Source organism: Myotis myotis, unplaced genomic scaffold, assembly GCF_014108235.1.
Source record: "Myotis myotis isolate mMyoMyo1 unplaced genomic scaffold, mMyoMyo1.p scaffold_m19_p_2, whole genome shotgun sequence".
NCBI lineage: Eukaryota > Metazoa > Chordata > Mammalia > Chiroptera > Vespertilionidae > Myotis > Myotis myotis.
Genome location: NW_023416324.1, coordinates 98,325,853 through 98,345,852, shown reverse-complemented (window position 1 = coordinate 98,345,852; position 20,000 = coordinate 98,325,853). Strand labels below are relative to the sequence as shown.

At 42.8% G+C, this 20,000-nt stretch overlaps 1 protein-coding gene across 1 annotated transcript in view; it reads right to left on the bottom strand.

Annotated features, from left to right (window-relative positions):
• ST6GAL2 (ST6 beta-galactoside alpha-2,6-sialyltransferase 2) overlaps positions 1-20,000 on the bottom strand; it is a 55,990-nt gene that overhangs the window by 22,034 nt on the left and 13,956 nt on the right. Inside the window, exon 4 of the mRNA XM_036347142.1 lies at positions 19,338-19,512. Within this exon, the coding sequence (XP_036203035.1) occupies positions 19,338-19,512 (175 nt within the window). The remainder of the gene's footprint in view (positions 1-19,337; positions 19,513-20,000) is intronic.

Genomic DNA, 20,000 nt, shown 5'->3' with positions numbered 1-20,000 from the left:
TTGGGACAACATGAAACGAAACAACATACGAATAATAGGGGTACCAGAACAACAGAAGGATGAACAAGGATTAGAAAACCTATTAGAAGAAATAATATCAGAAAACTTCCCTGAGGTGGGGAAGAAAAAAGTCACACAAGCCCAGAGAGTCCCAAACAAGGTGAACCCAAAAAGACCCACACCAAGACACATCATAATTACCATGGCAAATGTTCAGGACAAAGAGAGAATCTTACAGGCTGCAAGAGAGAGACGGAAAGTTACATACAAGGGATCTCCCATTAGATTGTCAAATGATTTCTCAACAGAAACACATCAGGCCAGAAAAGAATGGACGGAAATTTACAAAGTGATGCAAAGCAAAGGACTGAATCCAAGAATACTCTATCCAGCAAGGCTATCATTCAAACTTGAAGGGGAAATAAGAAGCTTCACAGACAAAAAAAGGCTAAGGGAGTTTATCACCACCAAGCCAGCAATGCAAGGAATGCTAAAGGGACTGGTATAAAAATAAGAAATAAAAAGCTCAGAAAGAAAACAGCCACACAAAAACAGAAATGCCTACAAACAACTACCTTTCAATAATAACTTTAAACGTAAACGGACTAAATGCTCCAAACAAAAGACATCGAGTGGCTGAATGGATAAAAAAACATGACCCATACATCTGCTGTCTACAAGAAACCCACCTCATTAGAAGGGACTCACACAGACTGAAAGTGAAAGGATGGAAAAATATCTTTCAGGCAAATGGAAAGGAAAAGAAAGCTGGGGTAGCAATACTTATATCGGACAAAATAGACCTCAAAGTGAAGGCCATAACAAGAGATAAGGAAGGCCACTTCATAATACTAAAGGGATCAATACAACAAGAAGATATAATCATGGTAAACATATATGCACCCAATGCAGGAGCACCCAAATTCATAAAAAAACTCCTGGAAGATATCAAAGGAGACATCGACAACAATACAATCATAGTAGGGGACTTTAATACACCACTGACAGCACTGGATAAGTCCTCTAGACAAATAATCAGCAAAGATACAGCAATCCTAAATGACTCACTAGATCAGATGGACTTAATAGACATCTTCAGAACACTTCACCCGAAAGCCAGGGAATATACATTCTACTCAAATGCTCATAGGACATATTCAAAAATAGACCATATATTGGGTCACAAGCAAAGTATCCCCAAATTCAAGAAAATTGAAATCATAAAAAGCGTCTTCGCAGACCACGATGGCATAATATTAGAAATAAACTACAATAAAAACAACCCAAAATACTCAAACACCTGGAAGCTGAATAGCATGCTATTAAATATTGATTGGGTTACCAATGAAATCAAAGAAGAAATTCGAAACATCCTGGAAACTAATGACAATGAAAACACAACAATCCAAAACCTATGGGACACAATGAAAGCAGTCCTGAGAGGGAAGTTTATAGCTCTACAGGCCTATCTCAACAAACAAGAAAAAATGGTAGTAAATCATCTAACTCTACAACTCAAAGAATTAGAAAGAGAGCAACAAGAAAACCCCAGAGTGAGCAGAAGGAAGGAGATAATAAAGATTAGAGCAGAAATAAATGACATAGAGACCAAAAAAACAATACAGAAAATCAATGAAACCAAGAGCTGGTTCTTTGAAAGGATAAACAAGATTGACAAACCTCTAGCCAGACTCACCAAGAAGCAAAGAGAGAGGACCCAAATAAACAAAATCAGAAACGATAGAGGCGAAATAACAACAGACCCCACAGAAATACAAATGATTGTTAAAAAATACTATGGACAGCTCTACTCCAACAAACTAGACAACCTGGAGGAAATGGACAAATTCCTAGAAAAATACAACATTCCAAAACTCAATCAGGAAGAATCTAAAAATCTCAACAGGCCAATAACTATGGAAGAAATTGAAGCAGTCATCAAAAAGCTTCCAGCAAACAAAAGCCCAGGACCAGACGGCTTCACAGGGGAGTTTTACCAAACATTCAAGGAAGAACTAAAACCTATCCTCCTCAGACTACTACAAAAAATTCAAGAGGAAGGAACACTTCCAAGCTCATTCTATGAAGCCAGCATCACCCTAATACCAAAACCAGGTAAAGACAACACAATGAAAGAGAATTACAGGCCAATATCCCTCATGAACATAGATGCCAAAATCCTCAACAAAATCTTAGCAAATCGGATCCAGCAGTACATCAGAAAGATCATACACCATGACCAAGTAGGATTTATCCCAGGGATGCAAGGATGGTACAATATCCGCAAATCAATAAACGTGATACATCACATAAACAAATTGAAAGAAAAAAACCACATGGTCATATCAATTGATGCAGAAAAAGCATTTGACAAAATTCAACACCCATTTTTGATAAAAGCTCTCAGCAAGGTGGGAGTAGAAGGATCATACCTCAACATAATAAAAGCCATATATGACAGGCCCACAGCCAACATCATACTCAATGGACAAAAACTAACACCATTTCCCCTAAGAACAGGAACAAGACAGGGATGCCCCCTCTCACCACTCCTGTTCAACATAGTACTGGAAGTGTTAGCCATTGCAATTCGGCAAGAAGAAGAAATAAAAGGCATCCAAATTGGAAAAGAGGAAGTAAAACTGTCCTTATTTGCAGACGACATGATATTATACATACAAAACCCTAGAGACTCCATCAAAAAGCTACTGGACTTAATACATGAATTTGGCAATGTAGCAGGATACAAAATTAACCCCAAGAAATCCGAGGCATTTCTATACACCAATAGTGAACTTTCAGAAAGAGAGATTATAAAAACAATCCCGTTTACCATCGCACCAAAAAAATTAAGCTACCTAGGAATAAACTTAACTAAAGAGGTAAAAGACCTCTACTCAGAAAACTACAGGACGTTGAAAAAAGATATAGAGGAAGACATAAACAGATGGAAGAACATATCGTGTTCATGGATTGGTAGAATCAACATCATTAAAATGTCCATACTACCCAAAGCAATCTATAAATTCAACGCACTTCCCATTAAAATACCAACGGCATACTTCAGAGATCTAGAACGAACTCTCCAAAAATTCATCTGGAATAAAAAAAGACCTCGAATAGCTGCAGCAATCCTGAAAAAGACCAAAGTAGGTGGGATCTCAATACCAGATATCAAGATGTATTACAAAGCCACTGTTCTCAAAACTGCCTGGTACTGGCACAAGAATAGGCATATAGATCAATGGAATAGAATAGAGAGCCCAGAAATCGGCCCGAACCAATATGCTCAATTAATATTTGACAAAGGAGGCAAGAACATACAATGGAGCCAAGATAGTCTCTTCAATAAATGGTGCTGGGAAAATTGGACAGATATATGCAAGAAAATGAAACTAGACCACCAACTTACACCATACACAAAAATAAACTCAAAATGGATAAAGGACTTAAATGTACGACAGGAAACTATAAAAATTCTAGAAGAATCCAAAGGCAACAAAATCTCAGACATATGCCGAAGCAATTTCTTCACTGATACAGCTCCTAGGGCACTTGAAACGAAAGAGAAAATGAACAAATGGGACTACATCAAAATAAAAAGCTTCTGCACAGCAAAAGAAACCATCAACAAAACAACGAGAAAACCCACTGTGTGGGAAAACATATTTGCCAATGTCATATCCGGTAAGGGCCTAATCTCCAAAATTTATAGGGAACTCATACAACTTAACAAAAGGAAGATAAACAATCCAATCAAAAAATGGGCAAAGGACCTAAATAGACACCTTTCAAAAGAGGACATTCAGAAAGCCAAGAGACATATGAAAACATGCTCAAAGTCACTAATCATCCGAGAGATGCAAATCAAAACAACAATGAGGTACCATCTCACACCTGTCAGACTGGCTATCATCAACAAATCAACAAACGACAAGTGCTGGAGAGGATGTGGAGAAAAAGGAACACTTGTGCACTGCTGGTGGGAATGCAGACTGGTGCAGCCACTATGGAAGACAGTATGGAGTTTCCTCAAAAAACTACAAATGGAACTCCCATTTGACCCTGTGATCCCACTTCTAGGAATATATCCCAAGAAACCAGAAACACCAATCAGAAAGGATATATGCACCCCTATGTTCATAGCAGCACAATTCACCATAGCTAAGATCTGGAAACAGCCTAAGTGCCCATCAGTAGATGAATGGATTAGAAAACTGTGGTACATCTACACGATGGAATACTATGCTGCTCTAAAAAGGAAGGAACTCTTACCATTTGCAACGTCATGGATGGAACTGGAGAGCATTATGCTAAGTGAAATAAGCCAGTCAATGAAGGAAAAATACCACATGATCTCACTCATTCATGGATAATAGAGACCATTATAAACTTTTGAACAATAATAGATACAGAGGCAGAGCTGCCTCAAACAGATTGTCAAACTGCAGCAGGAAGGCCGGGGAGGGTTGCGGGGCAGGAGGTAGGGGGGGTAAGAGATCAACTAAAGGACTTGTATGCATGCATAGAAGCATAACCAGTGGACATAAGACATGGGGGGATAGGGGAGGCTAGGGGACTGTCTAGGGCGGGGGGATAAAATGGACACATATGTAATACCCTTTGTAATACTTTAAGCAATAAAAAAAAAAAAAAAAAAAAAAAAAACAGACATAGGATAGCTGAATGGATAAGAAAACATGACACATACATATGCTATCTATAAGAGACCCACCTCAGAACAAAAGATTCACACAGATTGAAAGTGAAGAGAGAAAAAAAACTTTCCATGCAAATGGAAATGAAAAAATAGCTGGGGTAGTAATACTCATATCTAACAATACAGACTTCAAAGTGAAGTCCATAACAAGAGATAATGAAAGCCACTTCATAATACTAAAGGAATCAATACAACAAGAGGATATAACTCTGATAAACATATATGCGCCCGATATAGAAGCATCCAAATATATAAAACAGCTTCTGGAGGATTATAAGGGAAAGATGGACAGCAATACAATCACAGCAGAGGACTTTAACACTCCACTGACATAACTGGATAGATCTTCTAGAACAGTGGTTCTCAACCTTCTGGCCCTTTAAATACAGTTCCTCATGTTGTGACCCAAACCGTAAAATTATTTTTGTTGCTACTTCGTAACTGTAATGTTGCTACTATTATGAATCATAATGTAAATATCTGATATGCAGGATGGTCTTAGGCGGCCCCTGTGAAAGGGTCGTTCCACCACCAAAGAGGTCGCGACCCACAGGTTGAGAACCACTGTTCTAGAAAAATAATCAATAGGGAAACAGCTATCCTAAATGACACAGTAGATTACATGGAACTAATTGACATTTTTCAGAACATTTCACCCCAAAGCTACAGAATACACATTCTTCTCAAATGCACATAGGACATTTTCAAAGAGAGACCGCATGTTAGGACACAAACTAAGTCTCTACAAGTTCAAGAAGATTGAAATATTATCAAGCATCTTCTTGGGTCACAATGGCATGACATTCATAATCAACTACAATAAACACACTCAACAACATTCAAACACATGGAGGTTCAATAGCATGTTATTAAACAAACAATGAATGGATCACAAAAGAGATCAAGATGAAATTAAAAATCTCCTGGGAACAAATGAAAATGAACACACAACAACCCAATATCTATGGGACACAGTGAAAGCATGAGAGGGAAGTTCATAACATTACAAGCCTACCTCAAAAAACAAGAAAAACTCTTAATAAACTATCTAACCCTACAACTAAAAGAATTGCAAAGAGAACAGCAAGAAAAGCTTAGAATAAGTAGAAAGAAGGAAATAATAAAGATCAGAGTGGAAATAAATAACATCAAGACTAAAAAACCCATACAAAAGATTAATAAAACCAAGAGCTGGTTCTTTTGAAAAGATAAACAAGATTGATTAACCTTTAGGCAGATTCTTCAAGAAACAAAGAGAGAGGACCCAAATAAACAAAATCAGAAATGAAAGAGGTGAAGTAACAACTGACACAACAGAAATACAAAGGATCGCAAAAAAAAAAAAAATACTATGAAAAAGTATATTCCAACAAGCTTGACAAACTGGACAAAATAAACATATTCCTAGAAAAATACAATCTTCCAAAATTCAATCACAAATTATCAGAAAACCTCAATAGGCCAATAACTACTGATGAAATTGCAATAGTAATAAAAAAAACCTCCCAGTAAACAAAAGCCCTGGTCTGGATGGCTTCACAGGGGAGTTCTACCAAATATTCAAAGAACTAACACCTATACTCCTGAAACTATTCCAAAAAGTCAAAGAGGAAGGAACACTTCCAAGATGTTTCCACGAGGCCAGCATTATCCTAATTCCAAAACATGATAAAGACATCACAAAGAAAGAGAATTATAGGCCAATAACCCTGATGAACATCGATGCTAAAATCCTCAACAAAATATTAACAAATTGGATCCAGCAACATATTAAAAAGACCATATACCATGACCAAGTGAGATTAATTCCAGGAATGCAAGGCTGCTACAATATTTGCAAATCAATAAATGTGATACATCACATAAACTAACTGAAAGACAAAAATTGCATGATCATATTAATTTATGCAGAAAAAGTATTCAACAAAATCTAACACTATTTGGTAAAAACTCTCAGCAATGTGGGAATAGAGCAATCATACATCAACATAATAAAGGCCATATATTACAAACATACAGCCAGCATCATATTCAATGGGCAAAACCTAAAACCATTTTCCCTAACAGGAACAAGACATAGATATCTGCTTTCACCACTCTTACTCAACATAGTACTGGAAATCCTAGCCATAGCAATCAGACAAGAAGAAAAAATAAAAGGTATCCAAATTGTTGAGGAAGTGAAACTGTCATTATTCACAAATGACCTGATATTGTACATAGAAAATCCTAAAGACTCCATCAAAACACTATTAGATTTAATAAATGAATTGGGGAAGGCACCAGGATACAAAATTAACACCTAGAAACTGATGGCATTTTTATATACCAATAATGAATTCTCAGAGAGAGAAACTAAAAAAATAATCCCATTTACCACTGCAACGAAAAAAAATGATACTTAGGAATAAAGTTACCCAAGGAGGTAAAAAACCTGTACTCAAAAAAATACAGGACATTGAAAAAATTATAGAGGAAGATATAAACAAGTGGAAGAATATACTGTGATCATGGACTGATAGAATCAACATCATTTAAATGTCCATACTACCCAAAGCAATCTATAGATTCAATGCAATCCCTATTAAAATACCAAAAGCATATTTCACAGATCTAGAACAAACACTCCAAAAAATTATATGGAACCAAAAAAGACCCCAAACAGCAGTAACATCTTGAGAAAGAAGAACCAAGTTGGAGGAATCACAATACTAGATATCAAATTATACTACCAAGCCACTATACTCAAACCAACCTGGTTCTGACACAAGAAGAGGCATATAGATCAATGTAACACAGCAGAGAACCCAGAAATCAACCCAAGTCATTATTCTCAATTAATATTTGACAAAGGAGGCAAGAGCATACAATGGTGTCAAGACTGTCTCTTCCATAAATGGTGTTGGGAAAATTAGACAGGTACATGCAAAAAAATGAAACTAGACCAACATACACCATACACAAGATTAAACTCATAATAGATAGAAGGCTTAAATGTAACTGTAAAAATCCAAGAAGAAAACATAGGCAGCAAAATCTCAGACATATTTCTCATAGTAGCAATATAATTACTGATACATCTCTTAGGGCAAAGAAAATTAAGGAGAAAATAAACAAACGGGACTATATTAAAATAAAAATCTTCTGCTCAGCAAATGAAATCATCAACAAATGAAAAGAGAGCCCAATGCACAAGAGAACATATTTGCCAATGATACATCCAATAAGGTATTACTTTCCAACATATATAAGGAACTGATCCAATTTAACAAAAGGAAGACAAACAATCCAACTAAAAAATGGGCAGAGGACTTAAATAGACACATCCTCAAAGTGGACATACAGAAGGCCAAGAAACATGAAAAAATGCTCAGTCACTAATCATCTGAGAGATGCATGTTAAAATGACAATTGAGGTATCACCTCATACCTATCAGAATGACTTTCATCAACAGATCAACAAACAAGTGTTGGTTGGAGAAACCAAGATGGTGGCATAGGTAAACACTGGAGTTTGCTGCCTCAAACAACCACTTCAAAAGTACAACTAAAAGATGGAACGGACATCATCCAGAACCATGGGAAGGCTGGCTGAGTGGAAGTTCTACAACTAGGAGGAAAGAGAAAAACATACCGAGACTCAGAGGAGGCGCAGTGCTGAAGTAAAATAGTAAGGTGCGGAGTGCATGCGGAGTGGGCTGGTGGCTGAGGGCGCGGTTTTCGTTTTCAATTGGGAGGGAGTCTCAGGCTCTGAGCTCTAGTTCCGGGCGAGTCTCTAGGGACCCAGACTCATACCGGACTGTCTGGCATCGCTCAGAACCCTAGGGCAGCTTTCTCTCCGTGGGGCTTGCAGTGATTACTGGGACACTGAGAAGCAGAGCCTCTGAGGGCAAGACTGAGAGCAGCCATAATTGCTAACCCTGCCCTGTTGATCCCGTGGGACCCGCCCCGCCCAAGCCCTGCAGGGAGACTTTTGCTGGATAGCCTCAGGCAAAGGCTAGATTATCACCTCCCTAGAGATCCAGGAGCCAGGAGGCCCAGAGGTCAGAGTGGGACCATCCAGTTTGCAGCTCCGTGGAACCATAAAAGACACACGCAGGTGGCAGACTCAGTGAACACCAAAGCCCCATCTAAGCAAGTCTAGCCCCAGAGGGGTGTCTCCAGCACAGAAGTTCTCCCACTGCAGACACAGCTGATTCTCACAGCCAATTGACCTGGAGGTCAATTCCTCACAGTGATAACTACAACAATCAAGGCTTAACTACAACAAGACTGTGCACAAAGCCCACAAGGGGGTGCACCAAGAGTGTCTACCTCAGGTAATTGAGACACTTAGCACAGAAAGGCACTCTATTGACACAGCGAAGCATAAAAAATGCCAAGACAAAGAAACAGGACACAAACAACAGAATTGGAGGAAAGCAAACTGTTGGATATAAAGTTCAAAACCACACTTTTAAGGTCTTTAAAGAACTGTCTAGAAGCTGCCGATAAATTTAATAAGGCCCTCGAAAAGACTGGTGAGACCGCCGATAAATGTAGTGAGATCCTCAAGAAATCTAATGAGACCCTCGATGTTGTGATAAAGAACCAAGTAGAAATTAAGCATACACTGACTGAAATAAAGAATATTATACAGACTCCCAACAGCAGACCAGAGGGTCGTAAGAATCAAGTCAAAGATTTGAAATACGAAGAAGCAAAAAACACCCAACCGGAAAAGCAAAATGAAAAAAGATTCCAAAAATACGAAGATAGTGTAAGGATCCTCTGGGACAGCTTCAAGCGTACCAACATCAGAATTATAGGGGTGCCAGAAGATGAGAGAGAGCAAGATATTGAAAACCTATTTGAAGAAATAATGACAGAAAACTTCCCTTACCTGGTGAAAGAAATAGGCTTACAAGTCCAGGAAGCGCAGAGAACCCCAAACAAAAGGAATCCAAAGAGGACCACACCAAGACACATCATAATTAAAATGCCAAGAGCAAAAGACAAAGAGAGAATCCTAAAAGCAGCAAGAGAAAGAAACTCAGTTACCTACAAGGGAGTACCCATACGACTGTCAGCTGATATCTCAACAGAAACTTTGCAGGCCAGAAGGGAGTGGCAAGAAATATTCAAAGTGATGAATACCAAGAACCTACAACCAAGACTACTTTATCCAGCAAAGCTAGCATTCAGAAGTGAAGGCCAGATAAAGAGCTTCACAGATAAGAAAAAGCTAAAGGAGTTCATCACCACCAAACCAGTATTATATGAAATGCTGAAAGGTATCCTTTAAGAAGAGGAAGAAGAAGATAAAGGTAAAGATACAAATTATGAACAACAAATACACATCTATCAACAAGTGAATCTAAAAATCAAGTGAATAAATAATCTGATGAACAGTATGAACTGTTGATTGTAATAGAATCAGGGACATAGAAAGGGAATGGACTGACTATTCTTGGGGGGGGAGGGGTTGGGGGTGAGGGAAGCGATTGGACAATAAAAGTGCACCTATGGATGAGGACAGTGGGTGGGGAGTGAGGGCGGAGGGTGGGGTGGGAACTGGGGGGAGGGGAGTTATGGTGGAAAAAAAGAGTAACTAATGTAATAATCTAAACAATAAAGATTTAATTGAAAAAAAAAAACAAAAAACAAAAAAACAAAACAAGTGTTGGTGATGATTGTGGAGAAAAGGGAACCCTGGTACACTATTGGTAGGAATGCAGACTGTGGAAAACAGTATGGAACTTCCTAAAAAAAATAAAAATGAAACTGCCATTTGACCCAGTGATCCCACTTCTAGGAACATATCCTAAGAAACCTTAAACACCAATCAGAAAGAATGTATGCACCCCCATGTTCAAAGCAGCATTATTTACAACTAGGGGCCCAGTGCATGAATTCGTGCAGCTTGAAAGGAACTGTGGGCCATGAGGCTGTGGTGGGCCCAGGGGCAGACCTCGATCCATCCTCCGCACCCCCACCAAGGCCCCTCCCACCATGGCCCCTGGTCCCTTGTCTGCCGGCAGCACCCCCTGCTGCTCCCACATGCTGATGCGATTGGGGACGGCACCCGCAGCAGGTGCAAGAGGTGGCTGCTGCCCCGATTGCCCCTCAGGAATAGGGGAGGTGGAGAAGCCCTCAGAGGCAATCAGAGCCAGCAGCTGCCGCTCACACCCCCTGACAGCACTGAGTGATTGGGATTGCGAGCAGGGCTGGCGCTGGCAGTGGGTGTGAGGGGCGGCTGCCAGCTCCGATCACCCATCAGGAGTAGGGGGAGGTAGAGAAGCCCTGAGGGGCAATCAGGGCTGGCAGCTGCTACTCATACCTGCTGACAGCGCTGAACAATCAGGGCCGGCGCTGGGCACCCGCAGCGGGTACGAGTGGCAGCTCCGGCACCAGCACTGGGTGCAAGTGGGGCCGGCTCTGGCAGCAGATGCAAGCGTGCAGCAGGACCACGGCACACGGGAACGAAAAATTTTCAGTAACCACCAGAGGCTCATGCCAATGACAGTGACCAGTGCCTCGCCTTGGTCTGGCGCACCCGCTCACTTGCTCCACCATCCCTCCATGGACGATGTCCACCATGTTCTGTGCTCTGCCACATGCTGCTGACACCCACCATGTTCTGCACATGTCTGCTGGTGGTCAGCACATGTCATAGCAACTAGTTGTTTGGTTGTTCTGCTGTTTGGTCTATTTGCATATTAGTGTTTTATATATATACTAGAGGCCCAGTGCACAAATTTTTGTGCACTCGGGGGGGAGGGGGGTCCCTCAGCCCGGCCTGTGCCCTCTCACAGTCTGGGACCCCTCGGGAGATAATGACCTGCTGGCTTAGGCCTGCTCCCGGGTGGCAGAGGGCAGGTCCAATCCCTAGGTGCAGCCCCTGGTCGGGCTCAGAGCAGGGCCGATTGGGGAGTTGGGGTGCCGCCCCCTGTCATGCACAGAGCAGGGCAGATTGGGAGGCTGCGATGCCACCCTCAGTCATGCTCAGGGTAGGGTCGATTGGGGGGTTGGGGCACCGCCCCCTGTCACACTCAAGGCAGGGTCGATGGGGAGGTTGCGGCGCCACCCCCTGTCACGCACAGAGCAGGGCCAATCAGGGGGTTGGGATGCCACCTTCTATCATGCACAGAGCAGGGCCAATCAGGGGTTTGGGGCGCCACCACTCTCACATTCAGGGCAGGGCCGATGGGGAGGTTATGGCTCTACCCTGTCACACACAGAGCAGGGCCGATCAGGGCGTTGGGGCGCTGCCCCCTGTCACACACAGAGCAGGGCCGATAAGGGGGTTGGGGCGCCGCACCCTGTCACACACAGAGCCGCAGGGCAATCATGGGGTTGGGGGGCTCCCCCTATCAGACACAGAGCAGGGCTGATCAGGGGGTTGCAGGGTGGATAGGGAGGTTGTGGCCCCGCCCCCTGTCACACACAGAGCCACAGGGCTATCAGGGGGTTTGGGCGCTGCCCCCGTCACGCTGATCCCGGTGCCGGGAGGCCTCTCGGCTCCGCTAATCCCGGTGCTGGGAGGCATATTACCCTTTTACTATATAGGATAGAGGCCTGGTGCATGGGTAGGGGCCGGCTGGTTTGCCCTGAAGGGTGTCCTGGATCAGGGTGGGGGTCCCCACTGGGGTGCCTGGCCAGTCTGGGTGAGGGGCTGAGGGTTGTTTTCAGGCTGGCGGGTGACTGAAGCTCCCAACCGCTCCTTTTTTTTCTTTTTTTTATTCTGGGCCAGCTTTATCTCTGAGGCTTGGCTCCAGCTCTTAGGCCTCTGCTGCTGAAAGCAGGTTTCTGGCCTTTGTTTACCTTCTGTATTTGAAACAATGTTGAGATCCTGCTGGCTGAAGCCTGGCCGACTAAAGCAGGTTTCTGGGGTTTTGTTTAGCTTCTATATTTGTAACATAGTTGCTTAGAGTTGCAGCTCAGAGGCCGGCAGCCGCAGGCGGGAAACGTTGGAGTCCTCCGTCACTGAAGCAAGCAAGCTTCATGTTCACTTTAAGCTGCCTGGCTGCTGGCCGCCATCTTGGCTGGCTGTTAATTTGTGTATTGCCCTGATTAGCCAATGGGAAGGGTAGCGGTCGTACGCTAATTACCATGTTTCTCTTTTATTAGATAGGATATATACTAAAGGCCCGGTGCACAAAAATTTGTGCACTCAGAGGGGTCCCTCAGCTCGGCCTGTGCCTTCTCGCAGTCTGGGACCCCTCGGGGGATGTCCACCTGCTGGCTTAGGCCCACTCCCCCGGGGATCGGGCCTAAGCTGGCAGTCAGACATCCCTCTGGCAGCCTGGGAGCCCTCAGGGGATGTCCACTTGCCAGTGGGGAGCAGGCCTAAGCTGCAGTTGGACATCCTCAGCGCTGCTGAGGAGGCGGGAGAGGCTCCCACCACTACCGCTGTGCTGGCAGCCATCAGCCTGGCTTGTGGCTGAGCAGAGCTCCCCCTGTGGGAGCACACTGACCACCAGGGGGCAGATTCTGCATTGAGCATCTGCCCCCTGGTGGTCAGTGTGTGTCATAGTGATCAGTCATTCCCAGTTGTTCTGCTTTTAGGGTCAATTTGCATATTACCCTTTAATTATATAGGATAGAGGCTGGTGCATGAGTGAGGGCCCACTGGTTTGCCCTGAAGGGTGTCCCGGATCAGGGTGGGCGTCCCGCTGGGGTGCATGGCCAGCCTGGGTGAGGGGCTGATGGCTGTTTGCAGGCTGGTCAAGCCCCCCAGTGGGTACCCTCACCCCCGGTGAGGGGCTGATGGCTGTTTTCAGGCTGGCCAAGCCCCCCAGCGATCCAAGCTCCCAGCCCCTCCTTTTTTTTTTTAAGCACCTCTGTTAGCGGAAGCTAGGGGGGCTGGAAGCAGGTATCTGGGATTTATTTATCTTCTATAATTGAAACTTTGTAGCCTTGAGCAGAGCCCAGGGCCAGCCATGGCAGGCAAGAAGCTTGACTTTCTCCATTGCCAGGGGCAACCCAAGCCTCCTGCTTGCTCCAGCTCCGTGGCTGCCACCATCTTTGTGACGGAGTGACAGAGTGATGGTTAATTTGCATATTGCTCTTTTATTAGATAGGATATCTATATCTGTATCTATGTCAATATAGATATAGATATAGATATAGATATAGATATAGATATAGATATAGATATATACCTAAGACTTGGAAATAGCCCAAGTGCCCATTAGCAGATGAATGGATAAAAAGATGTGGTACATTTACATAATGGAATACTATGTAGCTATAAAGAAGAAGGAACTCTTACTATCTGCAACAGCATGGATAGACCTGGAGAGTATTATAAGAGAAATATGCCAGTCAGAGAAAGATACGTATCACATGATCTCACTCATGTGGAATCTAATGAATAAAAATGATTAACAAATTACTAGTACATCCACAGACTTATGATGGATCAGACTGGCAAATTTCAGAGAGAAGGCTAGGGGGTGGGGGAGTGATTAACAGGGGAACTTATATGCATAGCCCATGGACTCAGACAATAGTGCGGTGAAGGCCTCAGAGAGTCAGGTATAGGGTGGAGGGGGGTTAATGTGAAAAAATACAAAGGAAACACCTGTAATACTTTCAACAATAAAGATAAATTTTTTAAAAAGTATCATATGGTCAACTCTGGCAAACAGTGCATGGACTCTTGGAAAGTAATGTGGTTTATAGTAATTAAAGTCCCTTTTAATTTTTTATTAGTTATAGTACTTAAAACCTACGTCTATTTTCTAATTCTTGAATTGTTAATTTTTTCACTTTGCCTTCATAATTCTAATAGTTTGATAAAAAAAACTAACTCATCTTAATGTGAAATAAGAAATTCAGTACAATTTTACTTCCTTCAACTCACCATTATGTAATCCTATATAATAAAACCTAATAAGCAAATCGACCAAACAGTGGAACGACTGGTCACTATGATGTGCACTGACCACCAGGGGGCAGACACTCAATGCAGAAGCTGCTCCCTAGTGATCAGTGTGCTCCCACAGGGGGAGCGCAGCTCAGCCAGAAGCCGGGCTTACAGCTGGTGAGCACAGTGGCAGTGGCGGGAGTTTTTTTCACTTCTATAGTAGGTGGACATTTCCATCCCCCAGGGGTCCCAGACTGCAAGAGGGCACAGGCCAGGCTGAGGTACCCTCCCCACCACCCAGTGCACAAATAACATGCACCAGGCCTCTAGTCTAGCATAATATAAAGTTATAAAACTAGATATTGTTTTTGTTATATATTACTCTTTCCAGAGAATTTTTACTTTAGCACTTATTTTTGTCCCAACAATGAAATATTTCGACTAACAAAAAAAATAGTAATTGTTTCCCTTTCCCAGCAGACTCCATACCCCAGTTTCTCTCTGATAAGGTAAGCCTACAAGATTTATGTGACATCAGGGAGGCTGTTACTGCTGGGCTAGGGGTAGCTAAAGAAGGTGCAGAAGGCATTTCTTTGAATAAAAGACACTGGCTAACTCATCTGCCCAAATATTGCTGAGAGGCTGGTTTCCTGAAATCCACGAAGAGGTGGGACCTTGCTTATACCCCACTAATTAGTATATCCAAGAATCTAGTTCCTAAGATGATACAACTAACCAACCACCAAACTAACAAAAATCCACTTTTAGGAAGGGTATTTATAGTCAGCTGTGACATATGCCTTTTTACACTAAGTTCTCTGGGCATAAAATGAGTCTCATCTTTGTGTAGCTCCGTATCACAACCATGAGGCTAACTTGTATAGTGGACAGAAAGTAGCCAATGTGATAATTTATGACCCCTAAAAAGTACTGTGGCTTCCTCCATCCCTGCTTCCTCTCTTAGAGCCCTGGCTCTAGAGCAGCGGTTCTCAACCTGTGGGTCGCGACCCCTTTGGGGGTCAAATGACCCTTTTACAGGGGTCGCCTAAGACCATCAGAAAACACATATACAATTACATATTGTTTTTGTGATTAATCACTATGCTTTAATTATGTTCAATTTGTAACAATGAAATTGGGGGTTACCACAACATGAGGAACTGTATTAAAGGGTTGCGGCATTAGGAAGGTTGAGAACCACTGCTCTAGAGAAACCAGGACCAGGCTGTGAGGACCCTCAAGCACTCAAGCGGCCCTGTGGACAGGTCCTGGGTGGTAAACTGAGGCCTCTGGCAACAGCCATTGTATAAGTAAGTGAGCTGCCTTGGAAGCAGACTGGCTGGCCCAAGTCTAAATTGCTTGACTGCAACCTCCTGAGATACAAGCCAAATCACCCAGCTAATGTGCTCCTGGATTACTAACCACAGAAACTGTGTGAGGTAACACCTGATTATTGTTCTTTGCAGTACCTGAGTTTTGGGGTAATTGCTTCACAGCATTAGATAACTGATACACATGCCCTCTGGGTGATTCTGATATATGCAACACTTTCAGAACCACTGAGCTAAAAGGTTCCCCACCCCTGACCTTCACAATGAGTTCAGCCCAGGAACAGGCCTCTAACTAGTACAAATAACATTACATTTAAGGGACCAGGTGTGTTCCTCTGGGAATCTAAAAGCCATTGACTAAATTTCCATAAGATAAATGCCTATTCTGTTCAAAACAGCCAACTTTTATTATTATTAATATTTTAAATATGTTTTTTAATTGATGTTTGCGAGAGAGGAATGGAGAGAAGAGAGAAACATTGATCAGCTGCCTCCTGAATGCCCCCTACTGGGGATCTAGCCCACAACACGGGCATGTGCCTTGCCTGGGAATCAAACCAATGATCCTTTGGTGCACAGTGTGATGCTCAACCAACTGAGCCATACCAGCCAGGGCAAAACAGTCAACTTTTAGAGTCCCTCTATCTCACACATGCTGATTCATAAACACATATAGGGAAAATGTGTGCAGTGGATTTAGAAATGGAAGACATTAAATGTGAGACAGCTTTTTTCCAGCTGGACGAGCAGCTCATCAATAAAGAAAAGGATTCATCCTGCTTCACTTGCAGATGGAACCCTGTGCTCATCAGGAAAGCAGCCAGCCCAGGGGCTGTGTGCTGCTCTTCTCTGAAGGAGCGTGTCCTGCTGATCGTGCACCTGGGCAGAACCTGGAAATGCACGCACATGGAGACATTCTCACCTCATGGATGGGCTCCACCACCGGTTCTTTTGTTCAGTAATTGACATTACTGGTTGGAATGTTTGGAAATGATGAGGTGACAAGACAATAAATCAATAGCTTTTCAACATGACCTTAGAACATGAAGGCACATTTGGAGAACACTTTGATAAGCAAAGAAAACACTCATTGATCTTTAAAATTTTTCTGGCAGATAGATTAAGATGTGGGTGACATCGTTTTACTGGTATATAAAAAAGTCAGATAAATTATAGAACAGTCTCTGCTCTGAGCATATTTCTAGCAAGATCCAGGAAGAGTACAAAGGTTGTAACATCAGCAGGAGATGCAGAGGGTGACAGCTCTGCTGGGCATACTTGCCCAGGTGGTATCTCCTGCCCACCTTTAGTGAGGTGCTCACACTTAAATAAGGCAAGGAACAAAAGTGGCAGATGAAGTCAATGACATCAAGCCACACCTTCTACTAGTATACACTTATATCCCCACAGACCCAGCCTGCCCAATGGGAACAATGATGCCTTATCGACTTATTCTTTTTCATTCTGGCCAAACTTAACAGTGTGACCTGCAGAACTGCCTGTGACCATGGAGAGTTCTCTGTCTGAACTGCCCAAGCCAGTGGCCACCAGGAGCACATGGCTACTGAAACCTGAAATGGGGCTGGTATTAATCCCAGTTGGTTTAAATGTGGATAGCCATTTGTGGCTAACAGCTGCAATACAGGACAGAGCACAGCTCGAAAATAACAACTGCAAATCGGCCCACTAACTCATCTTTTCAAAAGTTGTATTATTATTTGCATTTCTCACATGTGCACAGGATTAAGCAACTTGCCCATAATTAGAAAGCTAGTAAATGTCAGAGAAGAAGTCACAGTCTGTCCAACCCAATGACACGCTCCCAAAGACTTCAAACTGCAATCCCCTTTTTCATGTAGAAGAAGCTGGAAAGGCAAGTATCAGCCTGGGAAATTCCAAATTCTCAGTCAACGGCTATGAAAGGAGGCATGATTTCTTTCAACAAAAACACCTGGGGAAAATGTCTTCTCCAACTGTGACTAGCTAACTTGAATATCTCAAACTATATCACAATAAGCATATCCAACAGCCCACCACTGTGCCCTAAAACTTTTACTCTAATCAAATATTAGCCAAATGAATTCATGGGAAAGCAACAGAAAGAAAAAGATATTAAATTCCTGTCACACCCTATTATACTGTCTAAGCATTATTCCATCACCCTTTTGCTGACAAATTAATTATACCTTTTTTCTTAAATCAACAGATTCAATGGAACTGCACAAAAGATAAAGAGATTAGGATTTCAAGACTGATTTGGAAAAAAGGAGTGTCAAAGGCATGGCTTTAAAAATTGAAGAGTAATATTCGGTCACAGTGTAAATTTTGTCTTGAATTCTACATAAAATATTCACATTATTACAATACTAAAAGCCCACTCCAACACCTGTAAGTCTCAGTTCAGATATTGTGCATGTTCCCCGTATCCACGAGGAAACCAATGTAGCTCCTTAAACGCTCCTTTACACACAGGGACGCCAAGGCGCACAGTTCTAGACACTGAAATCAGGGGGAGAATGTTACAGTTTCCTGTGCACAAAACTAGTATCTTTGGTTCTATTACTGCCTTCATATTGCCAAGGAGATCTAAGAAATGCTTGGGGCAATATACTGAAACGTAGGTAAACAAATGGGATAAGACCACAACTTTGAGGATCAAAGCCTGGCTAAAAACATGTGATAATCTTGTTACATCAAATCTAGTTTTAGGTTAGAGCTGGTGGACTCTGGTGGTAAAAGCTGTCTAAGGTCCTAAAATTAATCTCTCCAGAGCCTGGGCCACCTGGCACTGTCCTGTGGTCACACATTAATTTCCAGCCAGTCCTCCCGCCAGCACTGTGCATGGCAGTGGGTGGTGGATCAGAGATGGCCAAGGTGGGCTCTGTGTGTCCTCCCTTGAAGCAGACAGGACCTCAACTGCTCTGACCACCAGAACATAGCATGGTGATGCTGTGCACATCTCCAGGCCTCAGCCATGACACTGACAGTTCTATTGCCTGTGTTTTGGACCACTTGCCTGGAGCTCATTTAGGAAGTGCAGCTACTCTGAGTCCACCATGTAAGAGGCCATGTGTGGCCATAGGCCAACAGTCCCAGCTGAGCCTGAACTCCCGCTGGGAGCGAGAATTCCTTCCATGGGACAAGACATGGAACAAAGCCATCCCATGAAGCAGCTGAACACAACCCAACAACCCCAGACAAGCCCATACTGACCCATAAAATAGTGCAAGAAAATAAAGTAGTTCTTAGAATTTTGGGTAGTGGGAAATGTGGCAATAGAAACTGGAGAAGAATGTTTCTCTTTTCTTCAGCTGGTCTATTTCCCCTCTAAAACCACCTTTACTTGCTCTTATTGTATAACATGAATGTGTATTTATTGCCTATCAGGCCTAACCTTCCTGCACATCACTCTTTACTGTTTTACCAGTGCACCTACCAATGAAGCCAGAAGATGGTGGGTTGGGCTGAATCTTCTCCTTGGTGTTCTCCTGGATGATGTCCCAAAGCTGCCATACAAATTTAGGGTGAAGAATGTAGAAGGGCTGATCTGGGTTCCTCTGACGATGCTGAACATATGGTGTGAACAGGTTGTAGTCTGGCTTCTTGTACCACTAAGAGAAAAAATCAACACAATCCAGTCCTGAGGGCCACGCTGTGCAAAGGACACAGGACAGCACCAGAGGGAGGGAGGGACTCAGAGGGGAGTGGGGAATGTGGACAGAGAGCAGGGGTCCCGCTAGGCCAGTGGTTCTCAACCTTCCTAATGCTGCAACCCTTTAATACAGTTCCTCATGTTGTGGTGACCCCCAACCATAAAATTATTTTCGTTGCTATTTTATAACTGTAAATTTGCTACTGTTATGAATTGTAATGTAAATATCTGATATGCAGGATGTATTTTCATTGTTACAAATTGAACATAATTAAAGCATAGTGATTAATCACAAAACAATATGTAATTATATATGTGTTTTCCGATGGTCTTAGGCGACCCCTGTGAAAGGGTTTGTTTGACCTCCAAAGGGGTCACGATCCACGGGTTGAGAACCGCTGAACTAGACAGATGCTGCATGCAGTGCTCAGCAGACTTCTTCAAAGG